This window comes from Schistocerca americana, chromosome 2 (assembly GCF_021461395.2).
Source record: "Schistocerca americana isolate TAMUIC-IGC-003095 chromosome 2, iqSchAmer2.1, whole genome shotgun sequence".
NCBI lineage: Eukaryota > Metazoa > Arthropoda > Insecta > Orthoptera > Acrididae > Schistocerca > Schistocerca americana.
In genome coordinates this window covers 303010402-303024909 of record NC_060120.1, presented here as the reverse complement: position 1 = coordinate 303024909, position 14508 = coordinate 303010402, and the positions used below count along the sequence as shown (strand labels likewise).

Below are 14508 nucleotides of genomic sequence, written 5' to 3'. Positions count from 1 at the left end.
GTGTTATAAAAATGACCATTTGTGCCAAAACAGTCTCATTTATTTAGTGTGTGTAACAATTGCTGCAATATTAGGCAGGCCTATTTTGTTTTATCTAGCAGACAGTGACAAAATACATGTAATCAGATCGAGAAACAACACCAGTCTTACGTATTATTTGTATTAACAGCTTTTCTAGTATTAGACGACGACATTTCGTTTTTTCATGTAGCTAATCGTTGACGAACTTTGATGAGGTAATAGATTTTTTCACAGAAAGGAAAGTATGCCGTATAAAGCTGTGGCAAGATTAGAGAGAAAAAATGCTAGGACTTAAGGATTGAAGAAATGTGTACTATCTTCCTTGTCTCATGTCTTTACTCGTTTTATGTATCTTATACTTAATTTTATGTCACACAAAACAGCAAGTTATTAGCTAATAAGCAATAAAGACTGCAAATTTTCTGAAGAGTTCTTGTTCTGCCGGTTACAAATAATCCCATCCAGTATTAATTGCGAGTTTTTTTCAAGAGGGGCAGGATGTCAGACTGGCCGACTGGGAGCAGGAGAGGCACCACAGGATATTATAATTTCCACTGTCCTGAATGTAGTTTGATAGCACCCATTACAAAATATTACAGCTTTGAATTCCACAGAGCGAAAAACAGAGACATGCGATGGAGGAATGCTGTGTGAAGAGGCGTAGCACTGCACTTTCGCACACTTACAACCAAATAACATGTCTTACGTTCCCTCGAACATATAGGTTTTATGTATCAGACTCTTCAGAAAGATGTGTGCTGCAAAATGAAGATATTTTTGAAAAGTCGACTTTTTTTGAATGTTTGACGTACTATCTCAAATACTCAAGGGAGGGGGAGCGCCACTATCTAATATTGCCCTGGTTCGGAAATATCGTAGATCTGGACCTGAAGCACAGAACAGTCTTGAGTTGTAGTGGGGAGGTGGTAGTCTCCACATGACCTGTGTTTACATTAAGTGATTTTGCTGTCTCCTTTTCGTTTATTGCTCTCTCATCAAATGGAAACAAAACAGATTTCTGTGGCCGGAAGCTATCAAGTACATTAAAATACTTTCACATAATTACAGAAGGCTAAAATATGTTATTAGTTTGAGATTTTATTTTATTTCCACCTTTCTGACAGTCAAGCATTAATTGTCTTACAGAACAATGAAGTTATTTTTGTTGGTTTGTTAAAGAAATGTGGCTTTTATTAACCTTTTCTGTTGAGACAGTTAATTTATTTGAAACGAATTGTTTTATTCCACACTATTGGCTAGTTTCAACTGATCGCTGCATTTCAAGTGCACGTTTTCATCTTCTAGCACATATGTGACTATGCCATAATAAAGAACCAAATGTGAGATAATACAGTACTGGTACTCCAAGAAAATTTACATCCGAATCTGGACATACGAATGTGCACTTTAAGCCGAATTATGCATTTTAGTATGATGTCTTGTTTCTTTTCTGACATAATGCAAGATCTTTTAATGTTTTACACATACAAACATATGGCCTTCCTGCATCATCGGAGCTGCGCATGCGCAGTGGCACCTGTTATCTGGCGCTCTCTGGCAACTGCTGAAACGAACCTATTTCTAACAGACTGCAGGAAAATATTCCGAACAGTTGTTTGAAAAGCGTTACTTTCAAAGTAAATTTCCTTTCACGCAAGATGAAATCTGTTCGAAAATGTACGATGAACTTCTTAAATCACAGAGCCTTTGACTCTCATTCAAAAATCAACTCTTTGAGGACGACCATTTAGAATAATTTTGAGCCCAGAAGATCAGACATTTATGTGGTTGTTAAAAATTTTACTGGCACATTTGTGTGATGTACCTTAAAGTGTAACATGTGTAAAAAAGATCAACATTATGTGTGAAAGCTTAGCTTCTCTTGCAGCTTATTAATCTTAAGAGACCAATATTATACGTGAAAGCTTTTCTTTTCTTGTAGCAACACTGCGTATATTAATTTAAACTATTACCCTTTTCCAATTTTTGTGTTCACGCTTCTTCACAGTGATGTTGCTATTGGCTGACCCCATCACATGTCCTATTCTGTCATTGGCTGGCGAGATCACGTGTCCTATTGTCATTGGCTGGCGAGATCACTTGACATGAGCTACGACTGGCTTGCAAAAGCACATCGCAATCTCGATTTCAGTGCTTCAGAAAGTAACATGCGATGTTTGGTGGAATTCGAATTTATACTTTTGTAATATGAAAATATGCAGTGTACATGTTGCTGCACATAAGACATCTTTCCAAAACGTGTTTTTTTTTTCTTCCACCCCCCTGAGTTTTGTTTTCTAAAGTGCCGGCAATTCTACGCCGCTGTTTAAAACCACAACCATTGAAAGGATTGATAAGTTTTACAATTATGAGGAAAAGTATACTGTCACTTAACACAGAAAAAGTGTATTTTTAACTGGGATCATCATCATCAGTGTTCTGCCTAAAGGCAGGTTTTCACATGGTAGTTCTCCAGGCTGTCCCGTCTTCTGCCATCCTCTTCAGGTCTGCATAATTTCCTCTTCCCTTTATGTCATTTATCACCTTGTATCTCCTTCTTCCTCTCAGTCTTCCCCCACAAACCAACCCTTTCAAAGCATCTACTAGCAAGCACTCCCTTCTCAATGAATGTCCCAACCAGTTTTTTTTTTTTCTCTTACAACCTTCAGCAGACATCTTCTCTCACCAACCCTTTCCAATATTCTTTCATTACTCACACTTTCCATCCAGCTTATTCTCTCCATTCTCCTCCACATCCACATCTCAAATGCTTCTAACCTTTTTTCATCCTCTCGTCTCAGTGTCCATTTTTCTGCCCCACATAGTGCCACACTCCAGACAAAACATTTGCCAAGCCTTTTCCTTAGTCCTTTATCTAATTTGCCTTGCCACATAAGAGTCTCCTCTTTCTGTTGAATGCCTCCTTCGCTATGGCGGTTCGAGTTTTCACCTCCTGGTGACATCTCAAGTCTTCAGCTATTGTGCTTCCGAGATATTTAAATTCACTTACTTGGCTAATGGTAGATTGTCCTATTTTAATATTGGACAGTCTGCGTCTTGTACTGATGACCATACTCTTTGTTTTTGCTGTGTTTATTTGCATCTCACAGTCCACACAACCTTCATTCAGATCTTTGAGCATGTTATTCAATGTCCGCTCACTTTCTGCCACTAATACCATGTCATCAGCGAATCTTATACATTCTATTCTCTTTCCACCAATACATATTCCTTTTTTCCCATCTAAGCTTTTCGCAATAATCTCTTCAAGGTATATGTTAAACAACAGTGGGGAAAGGCAAGAACCTTGTCTAACACCTCGTCCAACGCTGCTTCCTTCTGACATTTCATTTCCAGTCCTTATCCTTACTTTCTGGTGTAAATATAGATTCTGTATCAGTCGTCTCTCTTTCCAATCTACTCCTTTCCTCTTCAAGATATCCATCAGCTTGTTCCACTGAACTCTGTCAAAAGCCTTTTCTAAACCTATAAAAACAGAAAAGATTTCTCTACCCTTTTCCATATATCTTTCCCCTATAGTTCTTAGCAGACCAATAGCATATCTTGTTCCTTTTCCTCTTCTAAATCCGAACTGCTCCTCTGCAATCCCTCTATCCAGCTTGCCATATAACCTTCTATCCAACACTCTCAGCTAGACTTCAGCTGCATGGGAAATTAGTCTGATGGTCCAGTGCTCTTCACATTTTTTAGTGTTCCTCTTTTTCTCTATTGGTATCATAACTGTTGCAGCGAAGTCCTCAGGCCATTCCCCTTTGTCATATATCTCGTTACAGAGGTAGGCTATTTCTTTTCTTGCCTTGTTTCCCAGACTCTTCAACAGTTCTGCTGGCAAATCATCTATTCCACATGCCTTCCTATTCCTCATCTCCTTCAGCGCCTTTTCTACTTCTGCTTCCAAGATAGTAAATCCCTTTCCATCTTCCGGCACATATTGCTCCTCTTCAACCTTAATTTCACTTTGCATTTCATCCCCCTTATACAGACATTCAATATATTCTTGCCATCTCTTCAAAACCTACTGTGGACTGGCCGGCTACTGACAGCGTCTGACTCATGGTGAGCGGCTGTCTTTAGGCTATGCATCCTACTGCCTATGTGGAAAGTAATGGGAAACTGGCACATTACATTCCCAAGCAGTACATGGTATGTCTCTTTAACTGGGAAATCCGGGAAAAAGCCAGGAACTTTTTCCTCGTCCACATATATTGCCCTGCAGAGGCCACAGGAGATGGCAGTGACAGGGGACATATGAGAGCGGTGACTAGGCCAAGGCGGCCCCAGACAGGGCCATGCAGTAGGTGCACCGAGTGCCATGTAGTAATCTGCCAGACTAGAAGGTCAATACATGAGATGGGAGATGGGTGTAACACACGTAGAGAAAGCAAGAGGCCCAGAATGGGATGGGGTGAACCAGGGACACAATGGAAGTGTCAGCTGTAGGCAGAACATAGGTTACGTGTCTGGAGGTGACACATTTGTGTCCAAAGAGTTTGAAAAGAGCAGATCGATGTGACCATGGGACGAAGAAGGAGAGTCCACAGAGTGGATGGGCGCCGAGGGCACTGGAAATAATGGACAAAGTCTTAAAGGGAGGGTGGTGTGGCAACATGCCAGCTGGTGGCATGTTGCGATGGTTAGTTATATGATGAGCAGGCCATTGGTGCTGGAGGCAGCTGTACTGGAACCAGGGTGGACACTTGGATTGGTGGCAGCAGAGGAGTAGGCAGCACAGGAGGAGGTGGTGTCCCAGATGGAGGCACAGAGACATGTAGGTTCTATGGTGCAGGAGCTAGCATGGCCCATGCCATAGGAGCTGGATTGGTGTACGCTTCTGGACTGGGGGACCGGCAGAGCTTGAAGAGACAGGAAGGTTGGAGAAGGCAGTGGAGCCAAGGGATCCTTGAAAACTATAGAAGGTATGGGGGCTGAGGCTGCATTAAAGCAGGAGAGGGTACTGGACTCAAAGGATGCATTAGACCAAGTGAGAGCATCAAGAATCCAGGGAAACTGCACTGGAGGTTGTGGTGCCAGAGGCAGACAGGCCAGATACAGCCAGGAGAAACATATCAGGAAGCACTGAGATGTGGAGTAAGTGGTTCAGCCATGCAGGGAAGGTGGGTCCTAAATTCAAAGCGTGGCTGAACTCTGGGCAAGCAGCAGCTTACATGCTGAGTCTCAAGCTGGGTGGGGGAGGTGGGAGGGGGGGCTGGGAGGGGTAGAGGAGGGCATTCGAATGTGTGAGGCACTGTCAAAGCAGCTCAGTGGTGTGCAAGAAGTGTCATGCAGGATTCAGAAGCTGTGCTGTTTCTTCTGTAGCGTGTGGTGGCGTTGTCACCAAACAGTGCAGAATCGAGCAAGCCATGTCATGGGTGAGACATTACAACTGTAGATCACATAACAGGGAGAGTTGCAGAAGTGAGAGTTCCAGTGCAGGTTGAACCATAGTGATCGCAACGATAAGAGAAGTGTCCATGAAAGAAGAATTGAAGAATTGCACATGTAAGATCATTCCTTGTCACCACTTCTATGGTTTGGTCATACGAAGTGGCTGGGACAGCACATAATAAAGTCCCTCCACACGTTACGATGAAAGAACACTGTTTGACATGAAATAGAAAATAAGAGTCACTTGTGATAAAATGCTAAGAGTTCTCACTGTAGTCCAAATTGGAGTCCTAGGTCGGTGTCTGGTCAATGTCCAGCTGAAGTGATAGATGGTGACTAGGCTTGGTCAGGTATGGACAAATCAGTATTGGTTAGAGTCCTGGACTGTGCTGGGTTGACGTCTCATCGGAGATTGGGATGGCTTTGAACATTGCTGCTGTAGAGCGCTACTGACGGATAAGACTTAAGTGGAAGCTGGTATTGAGCCTGGAGCGAATGCTGTGCTAGTGGTCAAGCGCCACCTTAAGTACTCTGACAGAAGGATTTCCAACAGTGCCATGCGAAATGCAGATGGGGCTGATGTGGTATGCGGAAGAAAGGTCGTGTGGCGTTTGCAGCAGGGCAGTTGACTGTGGTTGGTCAGCTGTGTGCATTGCTGGGGGGGCGATGCTGGTGCCTCTCACGGAGTCTGCTGGAGTCTGGCGTGTACAGAGGGGGAAGTTAATGTTTCTGTTGTCATCTGGCATGTACACAGAGTACTATGTACAAACAGAGTTGGGATTGCTACTTAAGTTTAATGGAGTTTTTAGATTTTGTGCTTACGAATGTTAAGCACTCCAGTTCCTTATGTCACTGTGTAGTGTGCTTTATACCTATCGATAGGCCATAGAGGATTATTGCTTAGTTCAGATTATTAGAACATGTTGCCTTTTGTAAAATTTTAATTTGTTGCAAGTAAAATTTTGGTGTAACTCTACTTTCAACTCTCATGATGAAAAGTGCCATAGACAACTGTTTCATCCAAATGTTATGAAATTCAGTGTTTACATTGACCTGAAAAATGAAGTCCTCAAATATTTAGTAAAAGTTATATTATGTAATGAATCATATTCATTAAATCTTTGTTGTAAAAGGATTGGTATGTGGTACTTGCTATGCCCAATAAGCAGTTAATGTATAGTATTTTTGCATTCTTTGTTTCCTGTGTTTGGATAAAATGTGTCTCTGAAGGTATAACACAGATGTTACCAATTTCATGGTTATCTCTGTGCTGAAGTTCACATCCCCCCCCCCCCCCTCCTCCCCCAGTTTGTATCGTATGATCACTATGATAGTGCTATTCAGTCCAGGGGCACACTTTACTTTTCCACTTTTACTTGACTGTGGATATTTTATGCAAGGAAATGATTATTATGTTTTATCTGCTAATTTCTAATTTTCCAGAAAGGAGCAATGCAATAAAGAATTGGAGCAGTTAGATTTTTATGTTAGTAGCACTACAGATTTGAGTGGTGCACTTCAGAGAGGATTTTTAGATTAGAGAATTGTGTTAGGTCATTGGAAGTGTATCAGTGGAAACATTGGCATCTCAAAAATATCTAGAAGCAACCATCTGGACCACCCTAAGGTCAAATGACCATGTAAAGCTGATTTTAGAAAAAGCATAAATGATTGTAATGAGAAAAGCTAAAGAAATTAGAGCCTATGAAGAGTTTTACTGACAGCCATTCTTCCCATGCACCATTCACAAATGGAATGGTTAATAGGGGTGGGAGAGTGATAATGTTACCAGAAGTGACATTTGCCCACTCAACTTAAAATGGGTCATGGAGTATAGATGTAAGTGTAGAATAGGAAGCGTATTACTTTTATATAGCCCAGTTTTGCTGGAACACATTTTTCATGACATGGGATTAACAATTCCATGTCTTCAGGATAATGATTTTTCCTTTGTCTCCAAAATGTTCTATAAGAGCTGTAAGGATTTCTTCATCATTTTGAAATTTGCTTCCTCGAAGATGAGACATAATCTTGCAAAGACCAAATTGTCGTTTTGATGACAAGAAGACTACAGTGAATAAAAAAGTTGTATATGACACACTCTTGAATTGTATCGCAACTATTGGATATCACAGGCAGAAACATCAGTGATCTTGAAAGTGTGGATTAGTCCTGTAAATATGTTGAATCATTTAGTAAGTTAAGAAGATTGTTCATGGTAGGCCTAAGCAGAGAATTAAAGTTTGAATCTTTCAGAAGTTTACATCTAGGACTTCCAGTCTTAAAGATGCAATCATGAAGTCCAGTTCTCAGTATTTGCTATTTTGTGTAGTACTTCTCCTGGAGTGTTTCAATTAAACTTGCATCTCAGGTTGTTGCTTTGATGATTTTCTTTTCTATCTTCAACAGAGATTATTCTCCACAACACTAGCCTTTGGACTCCCTCTTAGATGGAGGTTGCTAAGATATTTTTTGAAATGATTTTGATAATTATTTGTTTTAAATTAAATTAATTGATTTAAATGTATTTATTTTTATTTTGAATCCTGTGTCATTTTAATTTAATCATCATATTAACATTTTCATTTTCACTCATTTTTTCTTCCTGTTTTTATTTTTTTTCATTTGGTATCTTTAAAATAACATGGACAATTATGTTTAGTATTAACTTTGATTTAATTTGTTCTGTTGTATTATCTGATATTTTTGACCATTTTTAGCATTCATTATTTCTATTCCTCATTTTGCTTGAATTTTGTTTTGTTTGTAATCCTTTAACTCTTCTGCTGCATTATTTTATCCACAGTGTAATAAAAATTTGTGTTACAAATGTTTGTGTGATATTTACCATCCCAAAATAATTAAAATCATATGCACAGAGATACCAAATGAAAAAAGAATGACAGGTTGAAAAAAATGAGAGCAAATGACAAAAGTTAATATGGTGATTAAAATAATGTGACAAAGGATTGTAAATAAAAAAATACATTTTTACCAATTAACTGAATAAAAATAATCAGTGTCATTTCAATAAAAATGTACGAATAAATAATTTCAAAGCACCTGATGACATTCGAACCACCACCTTCTGGATGTTAGCAAGGTACCAAAACTACTACACTGCTCTTCCGATCTGCTTACTGCTATCAATTTTAAGGCTCTAGAGCAGTATTTCTCTCTCTCTCTCTCTCTCTCTTCCCCCAAGAGCTATCACTGACATCGTGGGGCACTGCCTCAGGTCGCATATATACCAACCTTATTACTAACTGGGAATTTACATAAATGAGGATGTTGTGAGCCCCCCAGTAGACTAGGTATAGTAAGAGCGTGATAAGTTCGCTGCCAGCCCCCAAGTGCTGATGGTTAAAAGTTGACACAGTTTGTAACGCTTTGTGTTGACTGTACTCTGTTTCAGATTGCTGCCACCCTTAGCAACCCTAAAGTTGTGACTGTAATTGCCTGATGATATGTTGTATTGTCTGGCATTATGCAAAATGAGACATGATCACAAATATTTACTAAATATTTTGAATGTCTTTTTCTTCTACTCATCGTGTTGTATTATAGCAGTCTAAATTTAATTTCATATTCCTAGTTACCAAGATGTACTGCATGAGCAGTCTTTCTACAACAGCTTAATTCACAGTTTTCTTACCAGAAAGTCATGTGCCGTCATCCAGAAAGTGGTTCCTCATTAATTTAAATAAAAGTGGAACATCTGAAAACACCCAGACACATTTATTTTTGTACTGCAGATTTAGAAAGCAGGTATTTGTCTCTGTTACATTAAGACCTTTCCACACGGATCGATATTTTGTGCCGAGATCAAACACTGCTGCAGCAGTATTGTACCCATCATCTTGCATGGAGAAGATAATTGATCATCTGTTATCCATGTATCAAAATCATATAGAGTGGTTGCTTCCATTCAGCAAACAAACCTCGTACCATAACAAATAACACATTAGTGTGTGGCCACATAACACGATATTTATCAGAATCATATTTAACACTACTGTATACATTCATTTCATTGAATGAGAGTACATGTTGAGCTTTTGACAATACTGATGATTGAACTTCAATTAGCCACAAAATATATGTAAGCCCGCCAGGAAAGCATCTGAAAGAGTGTGATGTCCATCTTCTCAGTGTTGATAGTCAACCTGATTTCTTAAAAACAAATAACACTTCCTAGATGACAGCCTAAGAGTAACTGTCTTGCAGATATCTTCTCTTTGCCACTTTGCTTGTTCCTTTCCTCTTAGCAAGCAATTTATCTGCATTCTTGAAATCAGTTTCCCTCATGTTTGTTACCTCCTCTTCCACTTGCTTCTTTTTAATAAATTTGCTCATGCTTTATTTTCTCAACACTAAATTTCACTTTTTGTTTCAGGCACTCCTCACTGTACTTCAGTTTTGCACACATAGCTGTCAGTCTGTGGTTCCTATATTCTAAGCCTTATCTGCATTTACAAAGTTCACTGATTTGTTTACTGTCACCTTTTGTCTTACTGCTGTACGACAGGCATCCCATTACAGCACAGCCAGTCACTTTATTAAGCACCATAAAGTACCACAAACAAGCAAACAGAACACTTCTGTTGTGTGCCTTAATACACAGTGGAAGTGCCTTAATACACAGTGGAATTGCATGCTCCTACAATGACAACATGCCCAGAACAACAAAATGTTCAGCAATTTGTGCTTGCCATTTGGACTCTCCCTGCCTGGGATTCTGACCCACATCACTGTATAGATGGTATCAAAAAATCTTTTTCACCCCTGAGGACCATGCCTTGTTAGAATATATAACATATCCTGATTCATTCTATTGGGTAGGAAGACACTATCCACAATGATAACCATTGAATATTAAGCTACACATTGCTGTCATCTCTGCCTTTTCCTGGATGTACATAAAATGGATCTGGCCAAGAATTATTAGGCTTTCTTACATTTTAGATCTAACCATTGTGGTAATTTTTATTCATTACTATAGCCTTTTGTCCAACAAGCACTTCCATTACCCAGGGTTTTGAATGACACATTCTTCCAGGCTTCTTGTTAGGATGTCTTTGTACTGTTAAATAACAAACGTTCTGTTGTATAAGCTTGAGAATTGCTCATTTATTACTAGTGTGTGTGCAACCTTTCATGTTGGGGAATAGTTTGTTCTTAACTCTTTGATTTTAAAATTTCCATAACACAAGTTACTGTTTGTATAGACAATACTGATACAACCTTGTGCCACCTCATTAAAGCTGTAATATTGATTTTTTTTTTTTTTTTTAATTTCAGAGAAGTTTTGGAATACTTAACATATGGCCCAGAGGAAATGAAAATATTTTCAAACTCTGGATGTAAAAGAGTTTCACAGAAGGTTGCAACAGTTGTGGAAAAGAAGAGGTACGCTCCAAGACGTACAGAGCTTTGAATTGTTTTTGATCATTATATTTACTTTCAGTATAGAATCTTTGATCTTACCGTGTCTGAGCATTTTATGTCTTGTATCAGATTTTTAACCCACTATATAGCAAAAGTTGTTGTGATGTGAACAATTTACTGAAAGCAATTTTTTATGTTTATTGTACAATGTTTTATAGGCAGTGTAATTGTGTGTGTGTGTGTGTGTGTGTGTGTGTGTGTGTGTGTGTGTGTGTGTGTGTAGGGAGGAGATGGGTTAACAGATGTTTGTATGGCATGTTTTCCAATACTTGATTGGGTCCATAATTGAAACACTTTTATTTTCATTGCTTGTTATAGGCATTAAAAGCTAACTGTGATACTCCTTTTTATTTTGTTGCACTATTTTGTCTGTAAGTGGCTGATGTAAAAAAAAAAAGGTGTAAAATATATAAAGTATAGCTTTGTTGCACATTACAGCATGACACAAGTGCAGCTTAAAAACCTTATGCTGGTTTACCATAGACATTATAAGACGGCAGCTACTTTTTAAGACAGCAGAAATGAGTGTTTGCATATTGTTTTGTATGGATTGAATAATGTACTTCGATATGCACGCATAAGTTATTTGTGAATAAATACAGAAAGCGCATATTTATAGAACATTGTATATGAGAAATATTTTCAATGCAGTAATCGTACTAAGGATCTTGTGATATTTCTGTAAGTGTACTTTGTTACGCAATAATGTAAAAAAAAAATAAAAGAAATTTATTAACACGTTAAAAATGAAACTTTCATATTGGAATGCATTGAAATGAGTTTGGAACCTATTTTTGGACACAGCAGTGTAACACTACCTACATTATTGTTATTTTTTGAAAGCAGTCCTGTTACTATAGTGTAATTATGAAACTCATTCTCAGGTCTTCACGAAGAGGACAGAAATGCTCACCTGTAAACTGAAAAAAAACTTCAAATATTAGATGATCATGTTTCTGCTTTCCTGAAGTTTAAAATACTACAGCTGTGTTTTGAAGGTCAACTAAAAAATTCAGCAATACCTGCTGCTGTCCTACTGTACTTATGCTATGATACTGCAGTGGTCACCTTTTTCTATTCATTTGCATTTATCCTTAAATAACAGATTATATTCCTTCCTCTGTGTGAGAGCAACTTTATTGCTTCGGAGCTTCTTGGTGTTTTACACACACACACACACACACACACACACACACACACACACACACACACTTTTGAGCCAACATGATTGCTGCCCACTGCAAAATACTGAATGCTGCCTGGTGGCATTGTGGGCACATGATGCGGTAAGTAAGGTATATAAGTGGAGTAGAGATGAATGGGAATTTGTTCAGGTGACAAAATGAGCCACAAATAGTCTACTGACAAAAGCAGCTGTGACAAAGGGCACATTCTTATGGCCTATTCCTGTACTACTGTTCTGAACACTGTGGACAATAGTTGAAGGACAGTGAAACCATGAGTAGGCGGCAAGGTGTTGGATGTCCATTCTTAATTACAGGATGTCTGGATCAGAGGTTTGCTTGCTCTGTAAAGTAGGATACATCTCAATCAGATCTGATGACGAAGTACAGTGATGGCGTAGGGGCAAGTGTTTTGGAATACACCATTCATTCAGCTGCGCCCCCCCCCCCCCTCCCCCCGCAGCCCGACAGCATGGAGCATGATCCTCCAGCCTCTGTGCCCTGCAGCAGCGAGTCGTCGCAGGCTGGCATTCTGCAGCCACCGAGGTGGCCCCTTCAAGTTTCCTCATCATGACTCTTCTCCAATGGAACATTTGTGGCTTTCGAATCAACAAAGAGGATTTGTGGCTGTTTTAGAATCGCAGCATCCACTTGTACTCTGCCTTCAGGAAACAAAATTGCATCCTCATGACCGCTTTGAGCTTTGTATTTCTTCTTGCTCCGTTTTGACCTTCCTCTTGAGGTCGGCATTCCATCTCATGGGGGGAGTCATGCTGCTCATACAAGATACATTGATAGTCAACCCTTCTCCCTGACTACCCATCTTCAAGCTGTTGCAGTTCGCCTTTTCCTCCCTCACTTGAACTTTTCCCTTTGAACCATTTACATCCCTCAGTCATTCGATGTAACCAGAGCAGACTTCCTCCAGCTTATTGTGCAGCTACTTCACACATTTCTGCTGTTCGGTGGCTTTTAATGCACACCATCCCCTTTGGGATTCTCCCAGAACCTGTCCGAGAAGTGCCCTCTTGGTTGACATTCTTAATCAACTTAACCTCTTCTGCCTTAACAGATTCTTCCCACACCTATTCCTATTTGGACCTATCCTTCTGCATTTCCCAGATTGCCCATTGTCGTGAATGGCCCATTCTTTCTGACACCTACTCAAGCGACCGTTTCCCATGTGCTGTCTGTTTGCTGACTCCTACCCCACCTGCATGCACACCCAAATGGCAGCTTACTAAGGCTGACTGGGGGGCTTTACTCATCCCTGGCAACCTTTGTTGAACAAGATTTCCCCACTTGTGATGACTGGGTGGAATATCTTACAAGCATTATCCTTGCCACTGCAGCACATTCCATTCTTTGCACTTCTTCTTTACCACACCCATCCTGATTTAGGTTTTCCCTAAATTGTTTCAGGCAAATGCCGGGATGGTTCCTTTGAAAGGGCACGGCCGATTTCCTTCCCAATCCTTCCCTAACCCGAGCTTGCGCTCCGTCTCTAATGACCTCGTTGTCGACGGGACATTAAACACTAACAACCACCACCACTTTACCACACCCAGTCCCTTGGTGGATGCTGCAACGCAATTTGCATGTGGAGACATGCTCTCCACATTTTTAACCATCATCCTACATTGGCAAACTGCATTCATTATAAACAGATGCGTGCACAGTGTCATCGCGTTGTAGTGGACGGGTGCCAGGAGGTGCCATATTAAAACTCGTCTGAGCTTTTCAAATGACTTATTTTTTCCACTACAGAGCTTCGTTGACCTCGGTCCGCGTCACAGGCCCCGCATTGCTGAGGAAGTACCCCCAGCGGGCTGTGCAACACAATGGTGTGTCGTGCCAGCCTTGTTCGCCAGCTGTAGAGTTTCCGTTACATAAAGATGGCTGTGCTAGCAGCCGACTCAGCGGCAACTGTCCCCGTTGACTCCACACTGCTCCGCCGAGAGCCGTAGCTGGCCACACTGCTGCTTCTTCCTTTACTGGTGTAGCTGGGAATGCGGCAGCAATGACCTCTCCCATTCCAGCGCCCAAACCTGTGGCCCTTGCCTTGTAAGGCTCCAGCGTGTGTCGGGAGCCGAGATGACTGTCCGTGGTAATGACCTGAAGAGTGGCCCGCTCTGGCTGGCTGCGGACCCCGCGTCGGCCTCAGAGGGTCGAACCAACGACCCACCGTGGACTGGGACGCTGTCGCCCCATCTGTTGCCAGTAGTGTGACATGCCCCGCTGTCCAGGAGAGCTGCCACACTTGGATGAATCTTGTTAGAAAACGACACCTATTTATACTCGGCTTTGCGGCTCTGTTTCGCTAACGCATCGCTCCGAGGCATACACCCCACACCACAGTTGCGCCAGTGGGCCCCTTCTTCCTATAGCTTGCGACATGCGAACCACTGCATTTACGCTTTTCAGCGGTTCGATGGCCCCTGTGGCCTCC

The 14508-nt window shown here is 40.7% G+C and overlaps 1 protein-coding gene across 1 annotated transcript in view; it reads left to right on the top strand.

Annotated features, from left to right (window-relative positions):
* LOC124592114 (torsin-1A-like) overlaps window positions 1-11588 on the top strand; it is an 88596-nt gene extending 77008 nt beyond the window's left edge. The window contains exon 7 of the mRNA XM_047131805.1: window positions 10729-11588. Within this exon, the coding sequence (XP_046987761.1) occupies window positions 10729-10864 (136 nt within the window). The 3' untranslated portion in view covers window positions 10865-11588. The remainder of the gene's footprint in view (window positions 1-10728) is intronic.
* The last annotated feature ends 2920 nt before the right edge of the window (window positions 11589-14508 follow it).